The sequence below is a fragment of the Lissotriton vulgaris genome, chromosome 5 (assembly GCF_964263255.1).
Source record: "Lissotriton vulgaris chromosome 5, aLisVul1.2, whole genome shotgun sequence".
NCBI lineage: Eukaryota > Metazoa > Chordata > Amphibia > Caudata > Salamandridae > Lissotriton > Lissotriton vulgaris.
Genome location: NC_141693.1, coordinates 1,875,215,296 through 1,875,239,562, shown reverse-complemented (window position 1 = coordinate 1,875,239,562; position 24,267 = coordinate 1,875,215,296). Strand labels below are relative to the sequence as shown.

The window sequence follows — 24,267 nt, the reverse complement described above, 5'->3', positions numbered from 1 at the left end:
TTTCATTTTCGAGATACTGAAGTGCCAGATACGCTGGGAGACACTGTCGAAGACCCCAGAATTTCAAAATGGGCAGTATCCAGCGTTTACGGGGTTCAGTAAAGAATTTGCAGAATAACGTTGTGTGTATCGTTGTTTGTGGGGACACTAGATCACAAGGGCACATAGAAAGTGTGGATGTCCAGACATTTTGCTTTGGAAATGCAACCAGTAAATGGAACAGGTCAAATCTGAAACGAGTGAGCAACATTTTTTCAAACTGTGTTAATTTAAAGTTCAGGTAAGGTTCAACAGTAAACACAGTCTGGGCTAGTAAAGAGTGTTGAACAGAAGGTTTATGGATCTCGGATAGTAAACGTAACTGGCGCAGGTGAACAAGGCACTCCCTTTTTAGGTTCTTTTTTGGGATTTCTTTTATCAATAACGGATGGTCAAAATACTTCCTATATCCTAGATCTGTTAGTAGCGCTTTGACATAGGACAACCATTTAATCTTCTTAGAGTGATCCAATGTTAAGATATCTTGAATGATCGCCCTAGTCAAATGACATTGCTCAGTGACCCATATTCTACGCCACAACATTATTGGCTGCAATTTTATAGTGTCTGTAATATAGTCAATGCCCAACTCAGTATGGCAGGCATAGATGGAACAAGTTTTTGGTAGCGCCAGCAAGTATCTCAGGAAGGAGTTCTCTATTTTTTGTATTGAGTCCACATTTGCAAAGCCCCAAATCCCCGCCCCATATGTTGCCGTACTTACACATTTTGAGTTGTATATTTGCAGCAGTTCTTTGAGTGGTCGCTGCCTCAATCTTTGTGAGAAGATTTTTAGCGAGGATGTCTCTCGGAGAAATGAAAGTTTCCTTGCATTGATGGCTGGGCTCAATTTAAATATTTCGTCAATGACAATCCCTAAATAGGGATAGGTTGGAGTCCTATCCAGATGTTCACCCTGTGCAAGCAGTCTCCTGTGTTTTACATTTCTTTTCTCCCCCGCATGCATTGTGTAAGTTTTTTTTGCATTTAATTTCAGGTTCAGACTTGCCATGAAGGCGCAATATCTGTTCAAGGCCAACTGTAGTTCATTTGGTGTTCTTGCTAAAATAACGGCGTCGTCGGCATATAGGAACGCTGGTATCTGCCGACGAGCTATTAAAGGGAGGTCCTTACTGCCCTGTAACATGGCAGCTTCCAAGCCGTTAGTATAAAGGGTGAATAGAAAGGGGGCCAGTACACCCCCCTGCCTGACCCCCTTTTCCACCCTGAAGGTGTCCGTGAGCTCACCCCTCACCCCGAATCTTACCCTGCCTGTAGTGCCTGTGTATAATTTTCGGAGAAAGTCCACGATTGGGGTAGGAACTCCCATTTTCAAAATAGTTCTCCACAACGTTGAGTGTGCCACGCAATCAAACGCTGCAGAGAGATCGACGTATGCCATATGAAAAGAAGAACCTTTAGCTTCCACGTATTTGCCCGCCAATAGGGACAAGTTTAGGGCCTGGTCAACTGTTCCTAGCCCCTCCCGGAAACCGTATTGTAGGTCTGAGATAATGTTATGGTCGGTGGCCCACTCCTGGAGTCGTTCAAGGAGTATTCGTCCTGTCATCTTACCCAACGAGTCCAGGAGGGAGATCGGCCTGTAGCATGATGGACTGTTTCGATCTCCTCTTTTGAATATGGGTACCAACGTTGATGTTTTCCAAGAGTCTAAGAGGCCCACTTCAATGGTAGCGTTCAGGACGTTGGTTAATAGGGGGGTCCAAAGATCCGGGAGATGTTTAAAAACATCAACGGGGACACCGTCCGGACCAGGGGCTTTGGCTATTTTTGAGAATTTTAACGCTTTTTGAACCTCTTCGTGAGAGAGATGGAGGTTTATTGGATAGGTAATGTGTGGCAGAGATTCAGGTTGGTCTACATCTTCTGTCGGATCTTTCGAAAAGACTTTTGTGAAGTGACTCACCAATTCATGTTCACTTATAACGACATCAATTGAAGGAGAATTGTCTTTGTCTGTTAGAAATGGGGAACGAACTACCTGCCAAAACAAGGTACTATTTTTTGATTCCGAGCTTTGGATAAGACTTAACCATAGTTCAGCTTTCAGTTCTTTTTTCCTGTTGTTTAGGGCAGCCATGTACTCCTTTCTGAGTCTCCTGATTTCAGCTCTATCCCTATGGTCGCTGTTTAGAGCTTCTTTTAAACGTGTGGATGCTTTTGTGCATGCTGAATTGAACCAACCTTTCTTTATGTGGGGCTTTTGTTTGTGCATCCTGGTTAGTTCTTTTTGTATACTTGTTGTAATTGTCAGGAAGCTCTTTATAATTTCGCTTGATTGTGTAGTAGGGTCCAAACAGTTTATAATGTCAGTTTGATTGTATGTGACTATTTTTTTGGTTGTTGCTTCCTTGTCAATACTGCCCAACTTCAGTGTAAAGCCATTCGAGGAGCCTAATTCTAGATCACGTTGATTTAGGGCGGTCATGATGTCATATGGTTTGTTCGTTATTGTTTCAGCGAGAACCATAATGATTGGAAAATGGTCACTTATAGGATTTTTAAGGACCTTGAATTCTTCTATGGTGAATCCTATGGGTGTTGAGATCAATATAAAGTCAATTAGGCTTATTAAACCTCTTCCATTGAATGTGGGCTGGAAAGAAACAGGTGGAGTCTTTGTTTCATTAGCAAAACTTAGCTCTAGTTCAGCCATGATTTCGGTCATTGTTTCTCCCACATTAGAATGTGTAAAGTGCGTAAGGTTTATGTCGGCCTCATCGCTAATACCGCACTTATTGTTGTCACTGTTACTGCATAGGTGAAGGTTGAAATCTCCTCCCCAGATTATTGTACATGACTTTTTGATGTATTTAGTTCGTTGCTCTTGTAATATTGCAGAGATCTCTGGGTGAAGAGTAATAATATCAGCGTGAGAGAGATTGTTGTAAAACTTTATAATTAGGTAAAGGCTTTGTTTAGTGACCTTTAGCACTATAATCTGAAAGTTCGTATCTAGTCTTAGGGGGGAGTACCACATCCACAGGAAGAGTATTTATAATGTAAGTGGCTAAGCCTCCGCTATTTCTACTAGAGGTTGATTTCTTCGCAGGTGACCAGAAAGTTTTAAAGCCCACCATGTGTATTGGCCTTATGGCCCAAGTCTCCTGAAGGCAGATACAACCGCTCAAATTGATCTGGCTCAGGAAATCGGGGTGTGTCTTCCTGCGATATTCCAAAAAGTGAAATGAATCTGCAAAGTATTTGGAGTCAGGTCAACGGGATTACCTGTATCAGCTAACAGGTCAGCGGCTTCCAAGTTAATTGGAGCCGATTTTGCACTCGCCATAGTATCTATTATGATGATTTATTATTGAGCAATTAGCTGTGCCAGAGGTTGGGGACAGCCGGGTTGATTTTTTTTCCCCAGAGATGGTGCGTGAATTAGATAGTAAAATCGTCTGTTTTAGATGGTTGTGGAGATTCCCTGGTAGAATGAGAATTGGGAAGTCAATCATTAAAGTCTAAACCAGAAAGACCATTGAATCGATTGTAGGTTGGAATATTATAAGGAATAGCTAATGGAAGGGCCGCTTGTCTCCATCGATTATCTCCCTTCTCTTGATAAGAGATTTCAGAGAGATAAGGATGGGTAGCAGGCGGTATGGGCGTTTGGCTCTGGTGCCACTGTACCGAGCCTGTTGGATAAAGAAACTTAGAATTCTGGAAAGAAGTGGGAGGGTAAGAGGCGGACGGGAAAGACCTTTCTGGAAACAGATTCATGGAGGTAGGCGGAATATTGTTATTTGTGTTTAATAAATGCCTATAGAAATAGCCTAATGGGAGAAGAGTTGTATTGAATTCCCATGTAGAGGGTGGAGGGGCCTTGGCTAGTGTCTTTTCGGCCCACTGAGGATTTCTAAAGGTGATCGCTACACAGTCCCCCTCGAATTTTTTCCGTAGGGGGCCTATCCAGCCTACTCTTTGGGTGTGGGAAATTTCCCCGGCACATTCTATTGGAAAATTACAGTTCAAGCTTAGCCAATGAAGTATCTTGTTTTTCAGGGACGATGTTGTTTCACTCTGTTCTTGTTTGAGTGTCGGTACGTTTACCAATACAAGGACATAGGCTCCACATTCGGGGGGAAGGGTAATACGTGTTGGAATCTGTCGTGACCTATATGGTTGTTCATACGGTGTCTTCGGCTGCTGGGCCTTTGCAGCCAAATGATTGGATTGCGTGGATGTCTGTGATCCTTGTTGAGATGGTACGTGAGAGTTCCCTGACTGAGTAGTGGCTGATTGAATGTTCATAATAGGAGTAAGAGATGAACTGTTAGATGTTGGGGGTTTATTTACAACGGTTGTGCTATTGCTGTGGGGATTCTGTTTCGGGACAGTTATTGGGGTAAGGGTAGGTTTTGGTTGAGGGATAGTTGTTTTATTAGTATTTGTTTTAGGGTTTCGAGGTACAGATGTATTTTGGGGAACAGAAGATGCTGGGTTTGTATTTAGAGATATCAATGATTGAATTTGTTTTTCCAGTCGGGCAAGCCTGGTTTCGACTGGTGACAAATATATACTTAGAAGGTTCCCGATTCGCTCAATCAGCTGATCGCTGCCTGTAGTAGTTTCATGCTTGTCCCTATGTTCCTCCCCTATGTTTGAATCCGTAATCCCTGGGAGTTGGTGCGATTCATTAGCAGTCTCCTTACTTTTCTGCTGTCGCACACGTTGATGTTTCTTTGAGGCCCGAGGGATAACTAAAGTCAATTGCTTATTTAGTTTCGGGATTGCTCTCCCTTGTATATGAGTTGGTTCGTTCTCCTGCGTGTCCTCCACAATTTCAGGTGTTGAGGCCACATTAAGGGCTGTGGATCTTTCTAGGTCAGTACTTAAATCACAGTTGGTAGAAGTGTCTGACACTGAAAGATCAACCTCATTTGTTAAAGTATGAGGGTCATTTTGGGGATCATGAGTGGTAGCAGAGTTAATTGTATTAGATTTGTCAGGCGTAGCAGCAAATTTGATGCTTCCTAAAGAGGAGCGTTTGGCAATGCTCAAGTCATGCGATACTCTTCGCTGCAATAGAGATATGCTGAGGTCAATAGCGTCATGTGTTCTAGTTATGAAGGTGTCTATTGGGCCTAGGACTGCCGCTGTACCCGCGGCAGTCTTACTTCTGCTGCCTCTCGTGGTCATGTTATAATGTGTGAAGTTCCAACAATTAGATAGAGTTAGTTGTTTATACCAATAGCCCACAGTGAGTATCAGCGACTGCTCCCAAGGTACACAGTAGCACGAAAAATGAGTGATAAGGAATTTCCTACTTGTTTAGATGGCTTGAGAAGTTAGGGTGATGGTCCCAACCCGACCTCTACGTCCTCGGACGGCCTCAGACGGCCCGCCCTTTGTCCGGGCTTCGTCCAGGGCGTCCCGCTCGCGTCCCGCGTTGCGGGCGTGCCTCCGTTTAGTAGCGCCGCCTGGCGCTTGGTGATGCCGTGCTCCAATGCGCGCTGCCAGTGACCCCTGGGAAGGCGAGTTCCTCTCTACTGCAGCCGCGGCTGGAATCACGGTGCGGCGGCAGGAGGGCTCAGCCTGGACCCAGCAACAGGGCGGAGTACTTCACGGGTCCTGCTCAGGTCAGTGGGGGCAGATTACAGGGCAGGCAAGTCTCCTGCAGTGCTCAGGGATTTAATTCGCTATCCCTTTGTTTCATTTACAAAGTGCAAGTCAATATCTAACATTATCCAAGTCACCTGCAAAAAGTTCTTTGGAGTCTACGAGGCATGGATGTGCAATGAGTAGCAGTAAGACCGGCTAAGTAACCTAAACTGTCTATGCAGTTCTAAAATGGTATTTTATACAGTGGCCATGGGATCTTTGCTATCTGCATAAGACTGACTAAATGGCAATTAAGACCTAGTGGTCAGCCTAAAAACAAAAAATTAATCAATTATCACAAAATTCTCCTTAAATCTTAATTCATTTCTGAACTTAGATTGTGTGTAGAAAAATGTTACTAAGATCATTTTCATAAAATGTCTTTAATTTCAACCAAGCCATTCATTGCCAGGTTACCCCCTCACCCTCCTTCAGAGATCTGGAATTAGAAGGAAACAGACACTACAAGGGAGACCAAATGACCTTTGAGGAAGACAGTCTGCTGGAACATCTCTGGAAGAAAGAGAGGGGAGGTTAATGATTAGAACATCCCCTATATTTATCCTATACGTATATAAGGAATGGAAAGGGAGGGAAGAACAGTGGATATCCAATGGCCCCAAAGCAAAGGCAAGGAGTCCGGAAGGTTATGATGTGGATAACTTACTTGTTTTAGCCACACTAGCTAGTATCACCAAGAGGCAGCACAACATGAGAACCTGGATAAGAAGCTTGTGGAAAATAAAAACACTAATAGGCTTTGAAGGAGCAAACCACAAGGTCAAAGCCAACTTGGAGGAGGACTGAAGCTATGCTCTCCTGTTCCTCCTTGTGTAGTCTCTTCAATATTAATGCCAAAATAAAGGTTTGACACTAGTTTACGGTTGTTGTAATAGGAAGGAGGACATTTGATGTCTACAAGTGAGTATGAATACCTCTTTGACACTACAAAGTGTTTAACTCACATGCCACAATTCTGCTGTTTAATACGAATACAATATTGGTTATAATAAAATCTAATACAAGTGAGAACCATTTTCCCTCTTATTTAAGTAGTAACACACAATCACATCCTTACATGTTACTACTCCAAAATCAGGGGTACTAATTTAGAGTCTAAGAAGAGTTTCCTTGACCTACAAGTGATAGGAAACTCAGCAGTGTCAAACTTTACTCCCAATCAACGTCGTCACAACTGCAGTCCCTTCTAATCAACAATTTGGTATTTAGTAGGAATTACGACTTGCACATCACACTAAGTCCAGTGTATTTGTTAATGTAATTCTATAGTTCAAATCTAGCCACTTGGGCAGTGAAGGTCTTCAGGACAAAGAGGTAGACAGGTGCAATGGAATAGGCAGAATGCAGCTGTTTACATCAGAAAAAGATAATGGGAATAAAAACAAGCTGTGAAATGCAAAAACAGACAAAATAAGGAGTGGTAAAAAGGTCATCAATGCGGCAATTACTGAGGTACATCTACACCGGACAGATTTTAGTGAAATAGCAAAGTGGATTCACGTCAAATAATAAGGCAATGCCCTAAAGAGTTTAGCACTGAAGTGAAGGATTTTATGTAGGTTTTTGATTACTGTACTTCTGCAAAGCCCACTTTATAGAACGGGACTGGCAGTGAAAGAAATGGCCTCTTTAAGAGTTGGTAAGCTTCTACGGCACATGGCTATTCCTGTTGAAAATATGAATGAAATGTGAGAGACACGCCACCTTGCAACAATGTTGCCTCTGCCGCATCCACTGGAGTGTCAACTTGTCTGGGAAGTCTCAACTCCTATCATACATACCAGGTAGGCTTGTTCTGTTCGGACTCTTCTGTAAGAGGTTATATGTAGGAGAATTCACTGTACTATCGCCCTAGAGTGTATGATTATGTAAACAAATGTTGGAATTACAAGCACTCCCACTTAAGCCAACTTTCACAAACATCAATATTCAAACAAGGATATGATTGACATAACAATCAAATGCTACCACACGTAAGTATGTAATGTGCATCATCCAATAGCTCACACAAACATTTGATTCACTATGCTCCTGCAGGACAACTCTAGTATGGAAGCCTTAAGCTCACAGACCTGGATGAGGGAGGTGTATTTCTGGCTGAACGATCATGCCCTGAGGAGGCAGTGGTGCTTGGGTCTCACCATGAGTGTAGATTGGTCCTTGGAACGGTACTACAAAAGAAATGAAAAGGGCTTAAACTCCCAACAAGCAGTGACAACAGAACAAGCAAGCTTGAAAAATGTAAGATTTCTAAGGCTCAATTATGGCCACTTGTGCTTTAGAAGGCAGTTCGTAGGGAAAGCTGTGAAGTTATCCCTGAAGCTCACATCCAATCAGATTCACACACCCATTCATGGTTTAAAGAGTATACCACTCACTCAAAGAATACTTATACTCCCTATAATCAATCTGGACAGCTGCTCCCTCACATCACCTATATGCAGGGAAGACTAGGTATTCATAGCCTACTGAAGCTAGTTAAAGCTCAAAGGTGCTCTCTTCCTTTCTCAGCATGTGGATTTCAAACCATCCTGAAGCAAGACAAGAAACATTTACATTTTTTGTAGCCCAGTCAGGTTCCAAAGTCAGGCAGTGGCACATCATACGCTCCACTTCCCCTGTAGGGATGCACATCCTTTGTTAGTTCCCTTTTTATTCACCACAAGTTTTCAGGCTAGTCGAGCCTACGTTCTGTTAATTAGCTAGGTATACTGTTGTCCTCTGTTTACAGCAACTGAATGGCATAGCTTCCAAGTTTTTGTTGCCTTATGAGCGGAACGCTATATTAAGCCAATTCATGCTGCGCCTCTTAGAACCAATCCATGAAGTACGCAAAGTTCCTTTACAGGAAATCAGCACTTTTACTTGCCCTCAAGTTAGCAAAGAGATGGGGGAGTTGCAAGAGTTTAAAATAAAGGAGCCCATTCGAAGATTGGTGGAGGGCAAGATCAGCATGTGAATCAACCCAAAGTTCATGCCGAAAGGGCCTACAAATTTACCCGAATGGCCCAGTTATTCCTTACAGGTTTCTTCCTAATCTTACATCAGCAGAAAAATCTCTGCCGTCTCTGGATTTACGCAGGTGCATCAGATTTTACATGGATAAAACAAAAGACAGCTGACCATATGACTAGCTGGTTGTGTCCTGCAGCCATTCAAGAAGAGACTGAGTCCTGTTCAAACAGGGAACTGTTAGTCTGCATTACCTTCTGCCAGAACAAGGCGAAGTATACATTAAGGGGCAGTATGAGGATGCATTTCAACAGAAGCATGGCGATAACTGAGTCACTCTAGAACAGAGTGATTTTGCAGGACATCTGTCTTGCAGCCATGTGGAACAGCAGGGAAACATGCAAAAAGCACAACTGTCTGTATGCAAACACATCCGTCGACTTTGCAGTGGGCAAACAGCCCTCCGCCATTTCTTTCAGAAAAGGTGAGCCTGCATCCAACTTTATTATAATGTACTGCGTGCTATTCTGATCCAACCATGTGAATATATCAAAGACCAAAAGCTGGATAGGAAATCAGTTACTTACCTGTAGGAGGGATCCTTCAAATATTCACGTGGCTCAATCTCCTTCCCGGTAAGAGGATTCACTTGATCTTTGAAATCTAAGCTACTGTGGCCTCTAGGACGGGGCAAGATGTCTCAGCAATTTCAACAAATCGATTTAAATTTGGACTGTTTTAAATGAGGTGGATGTGCTAATAAACATATTGCTGTTGAGGTCTATGGCAATTTTAACACTGTTTAGTGCCATTTCAATTTTGTTGGGGTTTCCAGCCTGACAATGAATGAATCAAGCTTGTAAATATGTGGGTTATCCGCATAGTGATGCCTGAAGCACTTAGCACTGTAAATGTGGCATGTGCTCTCTGCTTTTAACAAAACACTGCAATCAGATGTTGCACAGTTAAGTGCAAGCCTGCTCCAGTTTACTTGTCTATCATATCAAACTACTATGGTGGGTCTCTGCACCTACCGTACTGGTAAGTAACACTACTTGGTGGGAGAGGAATAACAAGAGACTCACTATCAGTGCCTTCTGGAACAGATTAGTCCCCACACAAAGGGGCTAGAGATCAAAGAGGGCAATTTTTTTGTTATAAGAGACGCTGCTTCAGAGTGGTGTTTCTCAACCTGGTCAACACCACAGTCCTCTTCTATATAAGAAAGAACTCAAACGTCTCCACTGCTCTTCCAACTAGAAGCAGAACTGTGGATGTTGGCAATGCCTTATACCATGTTCCTGTATGCCTGTCACATTGAAGGGGGTGGGGGATGCCACCAAAGAGTGGACAACCTAAGCATGCTTCTTCACTCTCTGACAAGATGAGAAGATGAGCATCTTCAACAATGGCACTAGCAGCTTAGGGTGCGATCTCAATTAGAGCACTCAGTGAACATCAAAACTGTGTGAAAAATTAACACATAAAAAACCAGCAATGACACATTACCAAACTGTTTATCCACCCTGGGTAGAGAGAAGAAGTGAATGGCAGAACATCAGTTTTCAAATAGGCGCGCCTCACTCTGGAAAATGAGGTACAACCAAAAACATTACCATACAAAATCATTCATGCCAATGCCGTTCTCATTCAGATCAATTTAATATTAAACCGCTCTTTAACATTTCTCATTTCCCAACTTCTAATCCTTCCAAATCTATTAGATCAGCCCAGCTGCTTAGAATCGTAAAACATATTTCACAATAGTAGAGGTAAACAATATTAGGTTCTCCAGGCACAGGGCTGAAGTGTGCAAGAGCATCCACAAATGCCAGAGAGCCTTATGTACAAACTGTGAACTACAGCAGTTTTAGAAGGTGGCAGACAGTTCTCTAGAGAAGATACATACAGGAGCTTACATGGGTCATAGTAGTGGCGCTCCATGATGCTGATGTGCATAGGAGCAGGCTCTGGAATAGGCCGCTGCCGCTGAGAGGAGTATCGTTTCGCACGGCCAGACTGTACCCCCTGAAAGACAGGACATGAAAATTGGTAAAGAACTATAATTTTACAGATCGGTACACAGCAGGAGAATAATCAAGGATAAAACTCAAATTGTACTAGAACTGGAGGAACTTTTAGCAATCTTTAGGATCTGGAAGGGAGGAGTAGATGGCAATTCTATGAGAAACAATCACACAATATCCAACAACTCCTTCCGGGAATCCCTGCCCATCAAGGGGTGGCGTGCAGACCGGTGGAGTGGTCGGTAATCAATATCCAAACAAAGTACTTGAGTAATGCGCGTTCTCGGGTCAAAAACACCAGTTAGCGTTCCAAATTAGTAAGGGGATTTATTCCATTCATAAACCCTCCGTGTTTTGCGTTTCGATCTCTCAAGGTCTTGATCACGCACCGGAGTGGAAATTCTTAGGGCTTCAAATGCTTTTCCTGTTAAACATTAACAACGGACTAAACCAAAGTATGTGCACATTAAGTAAGCATCTTTGGGCTAGAAAACAAAGTACAGTACTATACAATTCATGTGCCAAAAGTAAAGTACAATCCATATTGTGGATATTTATCACCTGGAATTGGTTTATACATCAAAATCATATTTAAATCATATTTAATCCTGTGCAATTTTGACGCCGCTGAAATGGGTTGGTATAGTGCTGCCAATGGTAGCATCCCCAGAGATTCCCTGGGGTCTGTGTATTGCTGCAAATTGCACGCATATCGTTCAATGCAGCTGATGCATTCATTTTGATCGGAGGGAGCGTATTATGTCAAAGTGGACGGGGCTAAACTACGCGTCCACAGGTCTAGCTTTCCTCCTAATGCATTCAGGTGCCTGAAGACAAAGAGGATGCTCCATGACTCAGCAGGATATGTATTCTGTAAGGCTTTATAAATGAAATACATCCCCTTTCTAATTTGGAACGCTGAGTGGTGTATTTTGACCAGAGAGCGCACATTACTCAAGTACTTTGTATGGGGGGAGATAGATATAGATATATATATATATATATAGGCAAATCAGCTCCTCTCAGCTTCTCCGCTTTCGGCAGCAGGCAAGCATGCACGCTAAGTCGGCAACGAAGGAGACGGACCACCAGGTACAGCAAGATGCTATTTATTGCATCACCACAGAAAACAGCTACGTGTTTCGGGCCAAGTCACCCTTGTTCACACTAACGTCAATAAAGCCAATTGCGTTTTTTTATATGCTTAAGGTGAACCACACCTCTAACAGTGACATCAGTGATCACATGATCATAGAAAGTAAAGACATACATATTCATTCTTGCATTTGTGTGTTTTTTAATATAAAACCGGATAAATCCAGGTTTTTAACTTATTGTATTACCCATATGTTGCAACAACGCGGAAACAAATATAAATATCGCTGTCCTCTATATTGTACGCACTTTGGAAATTATCTCGGCAGTTCGAACAAATTATTTCTGTTTAAATACATGTATACCACCAATGAGTAACACACACGTTATCTCTAAATGACATCAGATAGATAATGCTTGTTTTTCAGTAGAAGATCAGTCATATATATGTCTAAAGTTATTAGTGCAACAATTACAAAGCAGCAATTGAATTAAAGTGCATATAGAACTGTGCAAAAACTTGTGCAAAAGAAGCAAAAAAGTGCATACTGCATGAATCAAGAAATATTTCAATATTTATAACTGTAATGTCTCAGATCCCCGAGACAACCTTACATTAAAATTTAAGAAACTCATCCACTTCTAAAATACCTTATAGCAGTATAAACAGTAATAACATTAAAATCACCAATTCTCATTAGTATAAATATCTATAAATATATACAAAAGAGTGTCAAAAGTGTAAAAGAAATTAGAAAGGTATAGAAAAGTGTCAAAAAATCCATCATTATATATACAGTTAAATATCAGTACAGCCGTTTCTACACAATGGTCATAATAGAACAGTATAAATAAAGAGAGCCAATAGATATATACAGATACAACAACTTGTAATTTTACACTCAATAATAGGGATCCTAACTATTGAGTAAGTTGTGTGTGATGAAAGAAATCAATTATAAAAGTATGTGATCCGGATTACGGAAATATGTTTATGTTTCATAAAAAATGGTGCATCTCTTCTGTGTTATTAAGCCCATTTGGCCATTTGCTATCAAATTCCAGAATCATTTTTGTTTCAAGTTGCCTGACTCATAATTCTCGATTGCCACCTCTCCTTAATTTGGGAATTGCTCCTACTACAAAATATTTCAGGCAAGCCACATCATTGTTATGTGTATTTTTAAAGTGGCAAGCCACCGGATCGCTATGTAGGATTGCCCATAAGTGTTATAATATCCTGACTTGCACCTGCAGCTTGGTGCTCCCAATGTAGTTCAAGCCACAGGTGCAGGTCAGGACATATACAGCGTATTCAGTTTTACAATTAAAACTGCCGGTGATGTGTATTTCTTCTCTACAAAAAGGAGTGGAATAATGAGTGTCATTTAATCCGAATTTACAGACTCGACAATTGGAGCATTTACGAAAACTTTTTGCAGGTTGACGCCAAGAAATATGTTTTAATTCGGGGGTGGCCTTGTCCTAGACAGTCCCCATATTTTTGGTACGTCTGAAAGTAATGGTAGGAATCTGTGGGAGTCTGGAAGTAAGGACATTGTCACTTAGTATGATAGGCCAATTTTCCTTTATTATGGCTTTAAGTTGTCTGTCTTCACCACTAAAAGTAGTTATCAGTTGTGGACAGTCTTTGATATGAGTTTGGTTAACAGATGTTACTTGTGTTTCTGTCTCAGTATCCATAGGATCACTAATCTTAAAAAGGCTTTCTCTTGTTCTAAGTTTTGCTTTATCTATTGCCTGTTTTAATACTGTCAGTGTATCCACGTGCTTTAAAACGTGTGATCATTTCTTTGAGGCAGAGATCAAAATCAATTGTAGAACTGCTTATTCTTTCTAATCTAAGGATCTCACCATACGGGATACTTGATATTAGATGCTTCGGATGCATACTAGTTGCATCAAGGGTAGCATTTCCCGTGGAGGATTTCATATGTAGTATAGTTTGAATGGAGGAATTGGTGATATAAACCTCCACATCTAAGAATTGCATTTGAGTCTCATGAATATGGGCAGTAAAATTTAGGTTTAAGGAATTCGTGTTTATATCATGTACAAACTTGAGTGCTTGATATTTAGTTCACCCCCATAAGATGAAAATGTCATCTATGTACCTTAGATAACATTTGATGTTTTTGTCCACCCAGGTTTTGTGTTGAGCAGAGAGGACCTGTTCCTCCCACCAGCCAACGTGTAAACACGCATAGCTGGGAGAGAAACAGGCCCCCATTGCTACTCCTCTTAATTGTTTAAACACATCCTTACCAAAAAGGAAGAAATTATTATGGAGGCACCATTCAATGAGGCGCACAATAACCTTATTGTGTTCGTAGTATTTAATAAGTCTCTTGGCTAAAAAGTGTTTAACTGCAGACAATCCTTGTGCGTGATCAATGCTAGTATAGAGAGACTCTACATCTAGCGTTATAAACAGCATGTCAGGATTCCATACCAGTTTTTAATTTTTTTTCTAAGAAATCACTAGTATCTCTTATAAAGCTAGGCAACTTCTTCACTATTTCTTGCAGAAAATAGGCAATATATTCGCCTGTGTGTATATATATATATATACACATACATATACACACACACATATATACACACACACATATATACACACACACACACATATATATATATATATATATATATATATATATATATATATATATACATACATATATATATATATATATATACACATATATATATATATATACACATATATATACACATATATATACACACACACATCTCCTACTGGCGGTCGCTGATAGGTACATTTAGGATCTAGTTTCCATTGTGGAAGAGCTTTTTTTTAAAAACTTGTTTGAGGACTCCTCGCGAAATTTTCAAAAACAGTATAACACCCACTGCAGCTGCTGTCTTGAAAGTTTTGTGGTGATCTCTCAAGCCGGGGGCAAGAAAAGAGGAGGGGGTGTCACAACAGTGTTCGCTATGTTAATTTCCATAGAGATTTTCAATACAACTACACCAAGTTTGTCAGAAAGGTAGTCCAAAATGGGACCTTTTTGTAAATTGGCGTAAATCTGTTCAGTAGTTTTTGAAATATTAAGGAAAAACCAAATTTGTATACATGGATGCGAATGCTCCACAAACACTCCCGATCACGTTCTTGGATCAGATTGGCTGCCAACACTTCAAAACAGGAAGTGTTGGCTGCCATCTTAGGATTCAAGCTGAGTCCCTGAAAAAAACGTTTTTTTTAAAAAAAGGGTGCAGGGTAGGGCTACCCATACTGAATAAAGAACAGAGCACGCACCCCGCCAACTAGTTTAATGGTCCCACAACTGGGATCCCGATGTATGAGGGGTGATATATCTAGGAGTTGACACTGCACCGGACAAAATATATACAATCCAAATATATGCAAGGGAGAGAATTTTTTCCAAAAATATAAGTATTTTTATTCGTTTATCTATACATCTTTAGACTTGATATAGAGCAAAAGTGGTTCTTTAACGTACATAAATAACACATAATATTGCACAACAGACATAAAAGGTTGCAAAGGGATAAAAATGACAAAGGTACTTTTAAACTTCAAGGCCTACCCAGCAACAATCCACACTTCATTCATACTTTCATTCTCTCAGATTCTCACCAAACAATTCTAACTAAAGTTCTATCACTCCACTCACATTCTTCAATACATTCCCATCATTCTGTTATATGTCACACATAGATGGTAAATATGTGGCTTAGAGCAGAGTCTTATTCTAGACAAATACTCATAGTACGGCCCCTTATTTAGTATAACAAAATATGCCGTATTTCTTGCGACATGAGCCGACGCGCGTTTCGGTGTACAGACCCAAAGGGCCACACCTTCGTCAGGGCTGGGGGTTGTTGACTGGGAGGGAAGATGATAATAATCTGATTTGGTATTCACAGGGTTTTCTAATATAGAGATGCTTTATAGATGTTTTCAGTGAACCAAAGATCACCTGAGTCCGGAGAGTTGTATTTCAAAAATAGTACTGGGCTCCACTAAGTAGGAATTGGCCGCGAGAAGGCGAATGGAGGATCACTATGTTTTCGAAGTTTTAGGTGGTATCAGACTCCCTTTCCCGGGGATGACAGGAAGATTAAACACTGAGTCTGTATAGTGTCAGTCCGTCAGACGATATATGTTGAACTGCGGGTTGCACACGCAAATACCTTTTTTGACGCTGAACTAGACTGCCACTAAGTTTCTTCAAATTAGGAGCGACGCGTAACTGTTGAAGGTGCCGCCTAGATAGAGATGAACACTAGGTTTCTTCAGTTTAGAAGGGGCGCAGAAATACCTTTTTGGGAGCGAGAATAGACGGCCACTGAATTTCTTCAAATTAGGAGCGGCGCGTAGCTGCTGAAGGTGCCGCCTAGATAGAGATGGGCACTAGGGTTCTTCAGTTTAGAAGTGGCGCGTAGCTGCCGAAGGTGCCGCCTAGCATAGTGAAGACGAACTCCGTAGATGGGGATCCATTGGCCAACCGTGTCGGCCGTTCCCCTTTGGAGGGAGGGAAGGGGGTTGGGGGGGCATGAGGATTGGACACTCCAAGGGCAAAAAAAAAAAAAAACATTAAAAAAAAAATTAATTTGCAGTCTTGCTGGAGCCACGGCTCCCGCCATAAAATAAAAGAGAAGCGCAGGTTCCCACACTTCTCTATTATCAAGCCCGTGTGAGAGCCAGGTCCCAGGGGCATGCAGCAATTATTATTTTAAAGAAATGAGGGGCGTTTCGCTGAACCCACCCCCATGGGCCACCTCCTCCCTGGGGTATCTAGATAAGGAATGGAGGGGTCTTGCAGACCAACTTGTGCCACAGAGACCACCACCTCCCTGAGGCTATTGTTAAAATGAAAGAGTTCGCAGATGTTCGCTAGTGGTATGTTACCCAAGAAAGCAATGGAATCCCCTTTCTTACAAGTGGAATAATGTCTAGGAGCAACAACAAAAAAAAGGTTCTCTTAGTGGAGAAGTGTGGCTCAATGGTTAGAGCGGCAGACCCTGATGCAGATGGCTAGCCCAGCACCAGGGTTTAATTCCCCGCCTCGGCGGGTCTTGGGCTCAAAATTCCACTGACCTGATCATTCTCGCCTCGGTGCCTATTCCAATCATGGAGTCCCACTCTGCAACTCTGGGCAATAGTTTGCTTAATCTCCACAACGGCCCCCACAACGCTAAGGATGCCTGGCCTCCACCTTGGGGATGCCCAGGAGTGGACGCCTCACAGGGAAAGCCAGGATGGGTTCCACAGCGGTATTCGTACAAGCGCCTTGAGACCCTTGCGGGTGAGTAGTGTGCTATACAAGTATCAATTTACATTTACATTAGTTTGGCATAACATAATTGTATACATTAGACTACCCAAAGTGCTACGCCTGCTTTCGAAAGAGCATGTCGTTTGGGATACTTGGAGTAGGACACAAACAGATGTTAGGTCTTAAGAAATGCTTTTTTTCTATCAATATAGTGCAGAAGTGCTCTTTTGACACCAAGAGTATAAAGAGAGCGTTCTGCTACATATTCTGGTTGCGGATAGAAGACTGGCAGTTCAATCATCTTAAGGTAGAAACGGGAAACCAATTTAGGAAGGGTGTACCTGAAAAAAGGGTTCTTCCAGGGTAAGAGCATGTATCTCACTGACTCGTCTTAAGGAAGTGATGGCCACAAAGACGGCAACCTTCCAAGACAGGAAGTGCAGTGGACAAGAGTAAATGTATTCAGAGGGAGGGCCCATGGGCCGAGTGAGGACAATGTTTAAGTTACAAATCGGAGCAGGGGGTGTCCAGTGTGAAATAATTCTTTCAAGGCCTTCCAGGAACGCTTTAGTAACAGGTATTTTGAATAAGGAAACCTGCCATCTGTTCTGTCGGCACGCAGCTATGGCAACCAAGTGTAATCAGATACAGGTATTGGCTAAGTCAGATTTTTGCAAGTTCAGAAAGTAACAAACAATATCCTGTACCGGTGTTGTGAGAGGATTAATGTGTTTTGGGAGGCAGTAGAATACAAAACATTTCCAGTTGTCTCCGTAACAAGCTGTGGTGGTGGGTCTCTTTAAGAATAAACCTACACTCTTCAGGTAGGTTAAGGTAACCAAATTCTAAGACTTTAAGGGTAAATCACAAGGTTGAGTTCCTGAGGGTTGGAATGCATGAGAGTGGTTTGTGTGAGAAAGTATAGACTGTAGGGGAGCTTCTTGTGTGGGATTATAGAAAGGTCTAGCAGCGTGTAGTACCATGGCTGGCGTTCCCAGGCTGGTGTCTCTAGAATGAGCGCAATGGATGTCTCGCTCAGTCTACTCATCACAAACCGTATGAGTGGGAGAGGCGAAAAAGCGTAGGAAAATATCCCTGATTAATTCATCCATAGTGAATTGCCCATGAACTGTGGGTGTTGTAGTCTGGCGTGAAGCTTGGGCATTTTGAGTTTTTGGCAGTGGCGAACAGATCTATTTGAGATAACCCCCAGCGCCGAAAGTACTCGAGTAGGATCTGGGGTGGAGGTCGTATTCATTTACTTGCTGAGCATCTAGAGCAGAGTGGGTGTTAGTGTTGGAGATGATCCTCCCTGCTGCCAGGAACTGTTGACTCATGTTGCGGTACTGCTCTGGGAGATGCTCTACCAAGTTTGCCCTTTGATCCCAGTGTATGCGGTCGTACAGAGAGAGCAATCCAAATGAATTAAAAATTTGCCTATGGGACGCAGACTGCTCCTCCACTCTCTTTCCCGCGCATCAATTCTCTTGCTTTCCCAGTTGGGTGGGGGGTGCATCATTTGTGCCCCAAGTGTTGGCACACTTTCTGGCCAAAGAGTCAGGGGGTAGTTGGTCATAGATATTTAGAGGGTCCCTAGGGAGGCTTTATACGTCCTTTCCACGTTAGGTGTGGTAATTCTTGCCACAACTGAATCCTTGGAAATTTTGGTGGCAGGCTTAAAGACACCCGTAAGCATCTGGAGATATTAACGTGAGCTTTGGCTGGAGGAGAGGGTTTCCACAGGGAAATCAACCTCCTCTTGCTACGCATGTAGCTCTAAATGTGCAAAGTGGCAGCTCTGTGTAACACCTCATGGTGCGAAATAACATTGTCAGGAGGCGATGGCTTAGCAGGGCACAGATCTGAGTCTGTATCTGCTGGGGATTCAGCAACATAGCCCTCTTGTGGGTCAGAAGAGTGGTCACATGGGTCATAAAGGAGTCTAGGACAAACGTCACAGTATTATGTGCTGCAGTGCCAGAATCCCTTCCCACCCCAAGCCCATATCGACGATACCCTGAAGCTAGCTAACGAGCCGCATGCTTCAGTTAGTTAGAAGGGTTTTATTTGTAAAGAACTTTAATGATTCCCCATGTAACCCAATATAGGCCTGGGTAGTCTAACCTTTCACCTACATTTACCCTGCCTGCGCTGACGTTCTAAAGAGCGGGCGGGGTCGTGACGGAACCGTTCCGTCACAAGCACAGCTCACTCGCGGGCCGTGACGGAGCAGTTCAGTCACTAGCACGGGAGCGCCGCGCGGCCCCGCCTCCCCTTTATCACTGCGGCGGAATAGCCGCCGCAGCGAAGGGAGTAAGCCTCTTTACAAAAATTCTTTTTATTTTTTTTAAACATCCTTACCTTTTAATCCACATAGTTATTGGCCTGACAGTCATGGCAAAGTGTATTTAATATCACTCAAAAAACACCCAATTACCGTTTTTATCCATATTTAAAAATAAATACAGATAAGAAAATATATGGTTTTCTGACTGTATCTGTAAATATCAGTAAAAACGGAAAACAGGGAGCGCTATTTATTATGCATGAGGATTCACAGAATCACTGCAGGATTACCATATTCTGCATAACAGTGTATAAGGTTCATCACTATCGTCATCCTCGGCCGACATTACAAAGCAAGGTAGGACCCCTGAGAGCACTTTTGGGCATATTAGCACCACATCTGCACTGAGCCAGGAGAGAAGAAAGGCTTTAATGCCGACTCGAGACGCTGAGGTTGCTGCATGCAGATACTCCAGCACGTAGTGGTCTGACATCCCTCGTGGGGTGTCCATCTCGAGACCAAGACGTGGTCCTTCGTTCTCACATCGGTAATGGGGTGGCCTCTATCCTAGGGGGATTCTTAGCGATAAACCTACATACATGCTAGGTACACTTAAGTACATCTAGTTAGGTTTAGCATTGTAGGAGAACAAATTATTACTATCTATCAACAAATGGGGAAACCGTGGATGACTTTGTTTAACGGGGTCCAGTGTACGAATTATTACTGTCATGTACTTATATGCCTGCATATATTCATTGTTTTAGCACAATGGTAGAATTCTACCACCCATTTACTCTGTTGGTGCTCATAACCGTGTATATCCGTTTCTGTCTTATGGCTGTTGCAGCACATATATTTGACACTAGAATGGCGCTGGTTCAATAAATGCTTATTGAAAATGCCCCAATAGTTTATTCTGTTTATCCCTCTGAGAAAAAGTGAGCACGAGTGACTGAGTACTGTACTGTTACCACGATCCCCGAGGGATCAGGGTTGTCATGTTCGATAGTTGCCAGAAACTATTTGCTCCTTGGTAAGAGTGGTTCATAGGGCAACTGTGAGCTAGCTGGTATACAGGCAAACACATCTGATGGGGGTGTATGGAATCAGTCTAGACATAAACCCCACAGTTTGTCTAAATGCACAGATCCTATATAGATTTATAGGAACTACATGACATGGCACTGCCAATGTTGGTCTGGTTCTCATTTAATGGCCAAATCTGAGCAGATCAGTCATGCTTTCTTAGAGACCTCTACTCACATTTACCCAGAGATGTCTGGAGTGGGAAGGGAAAGAATCTGCCACAGCTGAGTAGGCATATCCTATGTTTAGGCTTTAGGTTTATTCAAGCTTGAAGGATTATAGTTCCCTACATTGTCCATAAAACCTTCTCATTTTCCTAGTAACTCTCAACATTGTCTGTCGTAGAGAAAGCTGCATTACATGCAAATGCAGTGGGGAATGGGAAACAGGAAGGTGCTGTAAACATTTCAGAAAATGTCAGAAACGCTCTTTGAAACACCTGACAAATACTGTCCATACGTGGACACTGAAGTTCCGCTCAGTTACCAGGAGCATATAAACTGGTTTAAAGCCGCCCTCTTGCACACCATAGATAAAGTGAGACTCTGTCCGTTCAGCAGAAACGGATTGACTTGGCAGGTCCTAGTGGCTTATACACCGCATCCAGATGTTGACACTGCCAATTGCGACTTACGTCCACTTCACAAGGAAATAATAAAACGTTACTGTTGGTTGGGGCACAAAAGGCCGTGGGGCGTCCGGTGCAGGGGTGACTTTTGGGGTCAGATTTTCTTACCCGCTCTGGTTGTGGTAGGTCCTCTGGATTGAGGCTGCAGGCGTCGTCTGGAGGCTTAAGGTACGTCAGGGGTCACCAGATCTCGGATCAGGATCGTCTGGGGGACCTCCGCATGGCGTTTTTCCACTCAACCTCGGGCAGGGTTCGGCGGGTGCAGAGTGGGCTGGATTCACGGTCTCTAGCTGGCAGCAGGGCTGCAGTCTGAACAAGTGGGATGTTCACGGGAGATTTCAGTCTTTGAAGTGGAAGGCAGGCAGGTCCTCCTGGGTTTTTGAGATTGCTGGCTGCAGGACACATGGGGGTTTTCGCAGGAGCAAGTTCGATGGGAGGCAGGCCAGTAGGGTGGGGCCAAGTCAGTGAGGGTCGTCCTCTTGTTAGCTCTGCATGGCTATTCAGTCCTTCTTATCTTCTTTTCTGGTCAGTCTGGATCTGCAGTCTTGGTTCAGGGCTGCGCCCTAAATACTGTATTTAGAGGGTGTTTTAGGGGTCTTGAGGTAAGTAGCCATTGGGCTAATGACCTTAGGGTGACTACACCCTTGGTGTGCTCACCCCACGTGGGGTGTGAGCACAATCCCATGTTCTGATTGGGGAGTGCCTGCCATCTGCAAGATGGCAAGCACTGGAGAGTGGCTTCACCTTTCCTCCCCCACTTGAGAGGTGGAGTTGGCAGAGGTGGGCACACCTCCTGGGCTGGCTAGTTTTTTGCGCCCGTCTTCCCGCTGGAAAGCAGGGGAGACAGGTAGGGGGCCTGTTCCTAATAGCAGGAGAGGCTGGGGGTCGCATTACAAAGTCTGCCAGGCCTTTGAAGCTTCCCTGCCACAGATGGCTCTTCCTGGCATGGGGGAGGAGTGAACAACTCTGCCCAGGAAAGGCTTGGTTTCTAGGCTCAGGGAGCGTAGGCTCCCACCCTAGGGGTCCAGAAACATGTCTCATGGTGGCAGGCTGATGTGTACCAGTCAGGGAACCCACCAGAGGCTGGTAGTTTTTCAAGGGGCATCTCAAAGATACCATCTGTGTGTAATTTTCATTAAATCCCACACTGGCATCAGTGTGGGTTTAATGTGCTGAGAAGTGTGCTACCAAAGTTTTCGGTGTAGCCATTATGGTGCTGTGGAGTTCATAATGACACTCCCAGCACCATATACTCTTAATGGCAGCACTGCACTTATAATGTCTAAGAATGGACTCAGACACTGTAGGGGTACAGGGCTCATGCACCAGTACCCTCACCACTGGCATAGGGCACAACCAGCTAGAGGGGTGACTGATCAATGCCAGAGCAGTAGGTTGTAGGCATGGCACATAGGGATGTGTGCCATGTTGACTTCACTTTGTTCTACACCAAAACACGCAGCCTGCCAAGGCAGTGTGTGTGAGAAAAGGTACAGAACTCTAAGGGTGGCACAATAAGTGCTGTAGCCCTTAGAGGTCTTCCCTGGTCACAGTGACCTGGGTACGTGTGGTACCATTGACCAGGGGCTGACCTGTGGCTGTAGATTGCCAATTGGGTTAGTTTTGGGGAAAGAACACAGGCCCAGGGAACCTGATTGGCAGGGACCCAGGGAACACCAATAAAAAGTGCATCAGTAGTCTGGCAAAAAGTGGTGGTGGGGGGGGGGTTTCGGGGGGGGGGGGTAACTGCAACACAAACTCACTTTCCTATAGATACTACCTATTAGTATCTGCTGACCATCTAGAAGTCCCTCCAGGAGTCTATACCGCCCTCTTTGTCCATCACCCTGGCGGTCTCTCGGAAGGGAACTCCCGGTCTCATCCAGATCAGTGCTCCACGCACATATGCTGAGTATGTGGTGGCGCAAAAGGTGCCCCATCACCGCCTTTGTAGCCTGTCAAGCTCCCCGGCTGTGAGGTGCATCTCCTACAGCAGTGCCATTCTACAGCAGTGCTGTTGTCGCTTGATGTAGGAGTACACCGCGTATTGCTTGTGCACTGTATGCATTACCCGGACGTTCAGGGTGAGTAAGTTAATATCTGCTGTATGAGCAATGACGGGCGTTCGTGGAGGTAGATAGGAGGGTCTCGGCGATTACTTCATGCGCTGCCACCCTCTACCCCGTGGAGGGTGTGTGTAGGTTGGAGTGATTGCCCGCCCACCACTTGCTAGTGGTAAGGGGGTTAGAACAAAACTAGGGAATGGAGGTGGCAACCGTAACAGGATATGATTCCTACTCTGGGGATCTACTGCAACTGGCAGTACGTCCAAACACAGCATAGTATGAACTCTCTAATTTTCTTTGGGGGGGCTGCGGGAACACAGAATCAATGCATTACGTGTGTGTAGCCATTATGACAACCATTGTAGTGGTGGGACTTGCGATCTATGGCAGCCATGACAGTGGGTGTGCTAGTGAGGTTTGGATCTCCAAGGCCTGTGTGTGGCGGAACTAAACTGTTAGGTGCAAGTGTCCTTCCGACTGTTTCTTATATAAGCGTTTATGCTGTTTGCGGGGTTATCAGTGGAGGGGTTACAGATTACGCATGGGAGGTACGAGTCACTGGGGTCATATGAGATGTGAAAATGTGAGGGCCTCTCTCCTCGTTCGAGGTCAGCTGGGCAGGTCCCAAATATGCTGCTGCCTGCAGTGCCTTTTTATGTTCTGCTATCACTTGTTCAAGATTGGGTGGTCTGGTGAGCAAGTTGCGAGTCGGAGACTTGGTGTGGTGTTGAGTTTATCTCTCCCCGCAGCGGTACCTGTTCCTGGGTTCGTGCAGGAGTGTTCTCTAGGTGCATTTTTGGCATTGGATGATCTGCAGGTTAAGTTCCATCCAATGGTATGCCTCTGTCGGATCCGTGAAAAAAGATGTGACGTCTTCGTGTATTATCTTGAGGCGAGCCAGGAATTTTAAGAAGTATCCCGCTCCTTTTTGGCAAAGGAGGCACTTTATCTCCGGAAAAAATGATCGTAGGCGTTGCACTGCTCAGGAATAGTTTGGAAAAAGCATTACATGTTTATCTTCAACCTTAATGGGTAATTTTCCTGTGCGTCTTGCAGTACTGCATCTCTATCACAGAAAAGGAAGAGCTTGACGAGTAGCGGTCTTGGAGAGACCCCGGGGAGGTCTTCGTTCTGGGACCCGGTGTGCTTT

The 24,267-nt window shown here is 43.6% G+C and overlaps 1 protein-coding gene across 1 annotated transcript in view; it reads right to left on the bottom strand.

Annotated features, from left to right (window-relative positions):
* CASC3 (CASC3 exon junction complex subunit) overlaps positions 1 to 24,267 on the bottom strand; it is a 300,787-nt gene that overhangs the window by 136,274 nt on the left and 140,246 nt on the right. Inside the window, exons 9-10 of the mRNA XM_086924376.1 lie at positions 10,557 to 10,665; positions 7,758 to 7,856 (exon numbers count right to left, since the gene is read on the bottom strand). Coding sequence (XP_086780502.1) covers positions 7,758 to 7,856; positions 10,557 to 10,665 — 208 coding nt within the window. The remainder of the gene's footprint in view (positions 1 to 7,757; positions 7,857 to 10,556; positions 10,666 to 24,267) is intronic.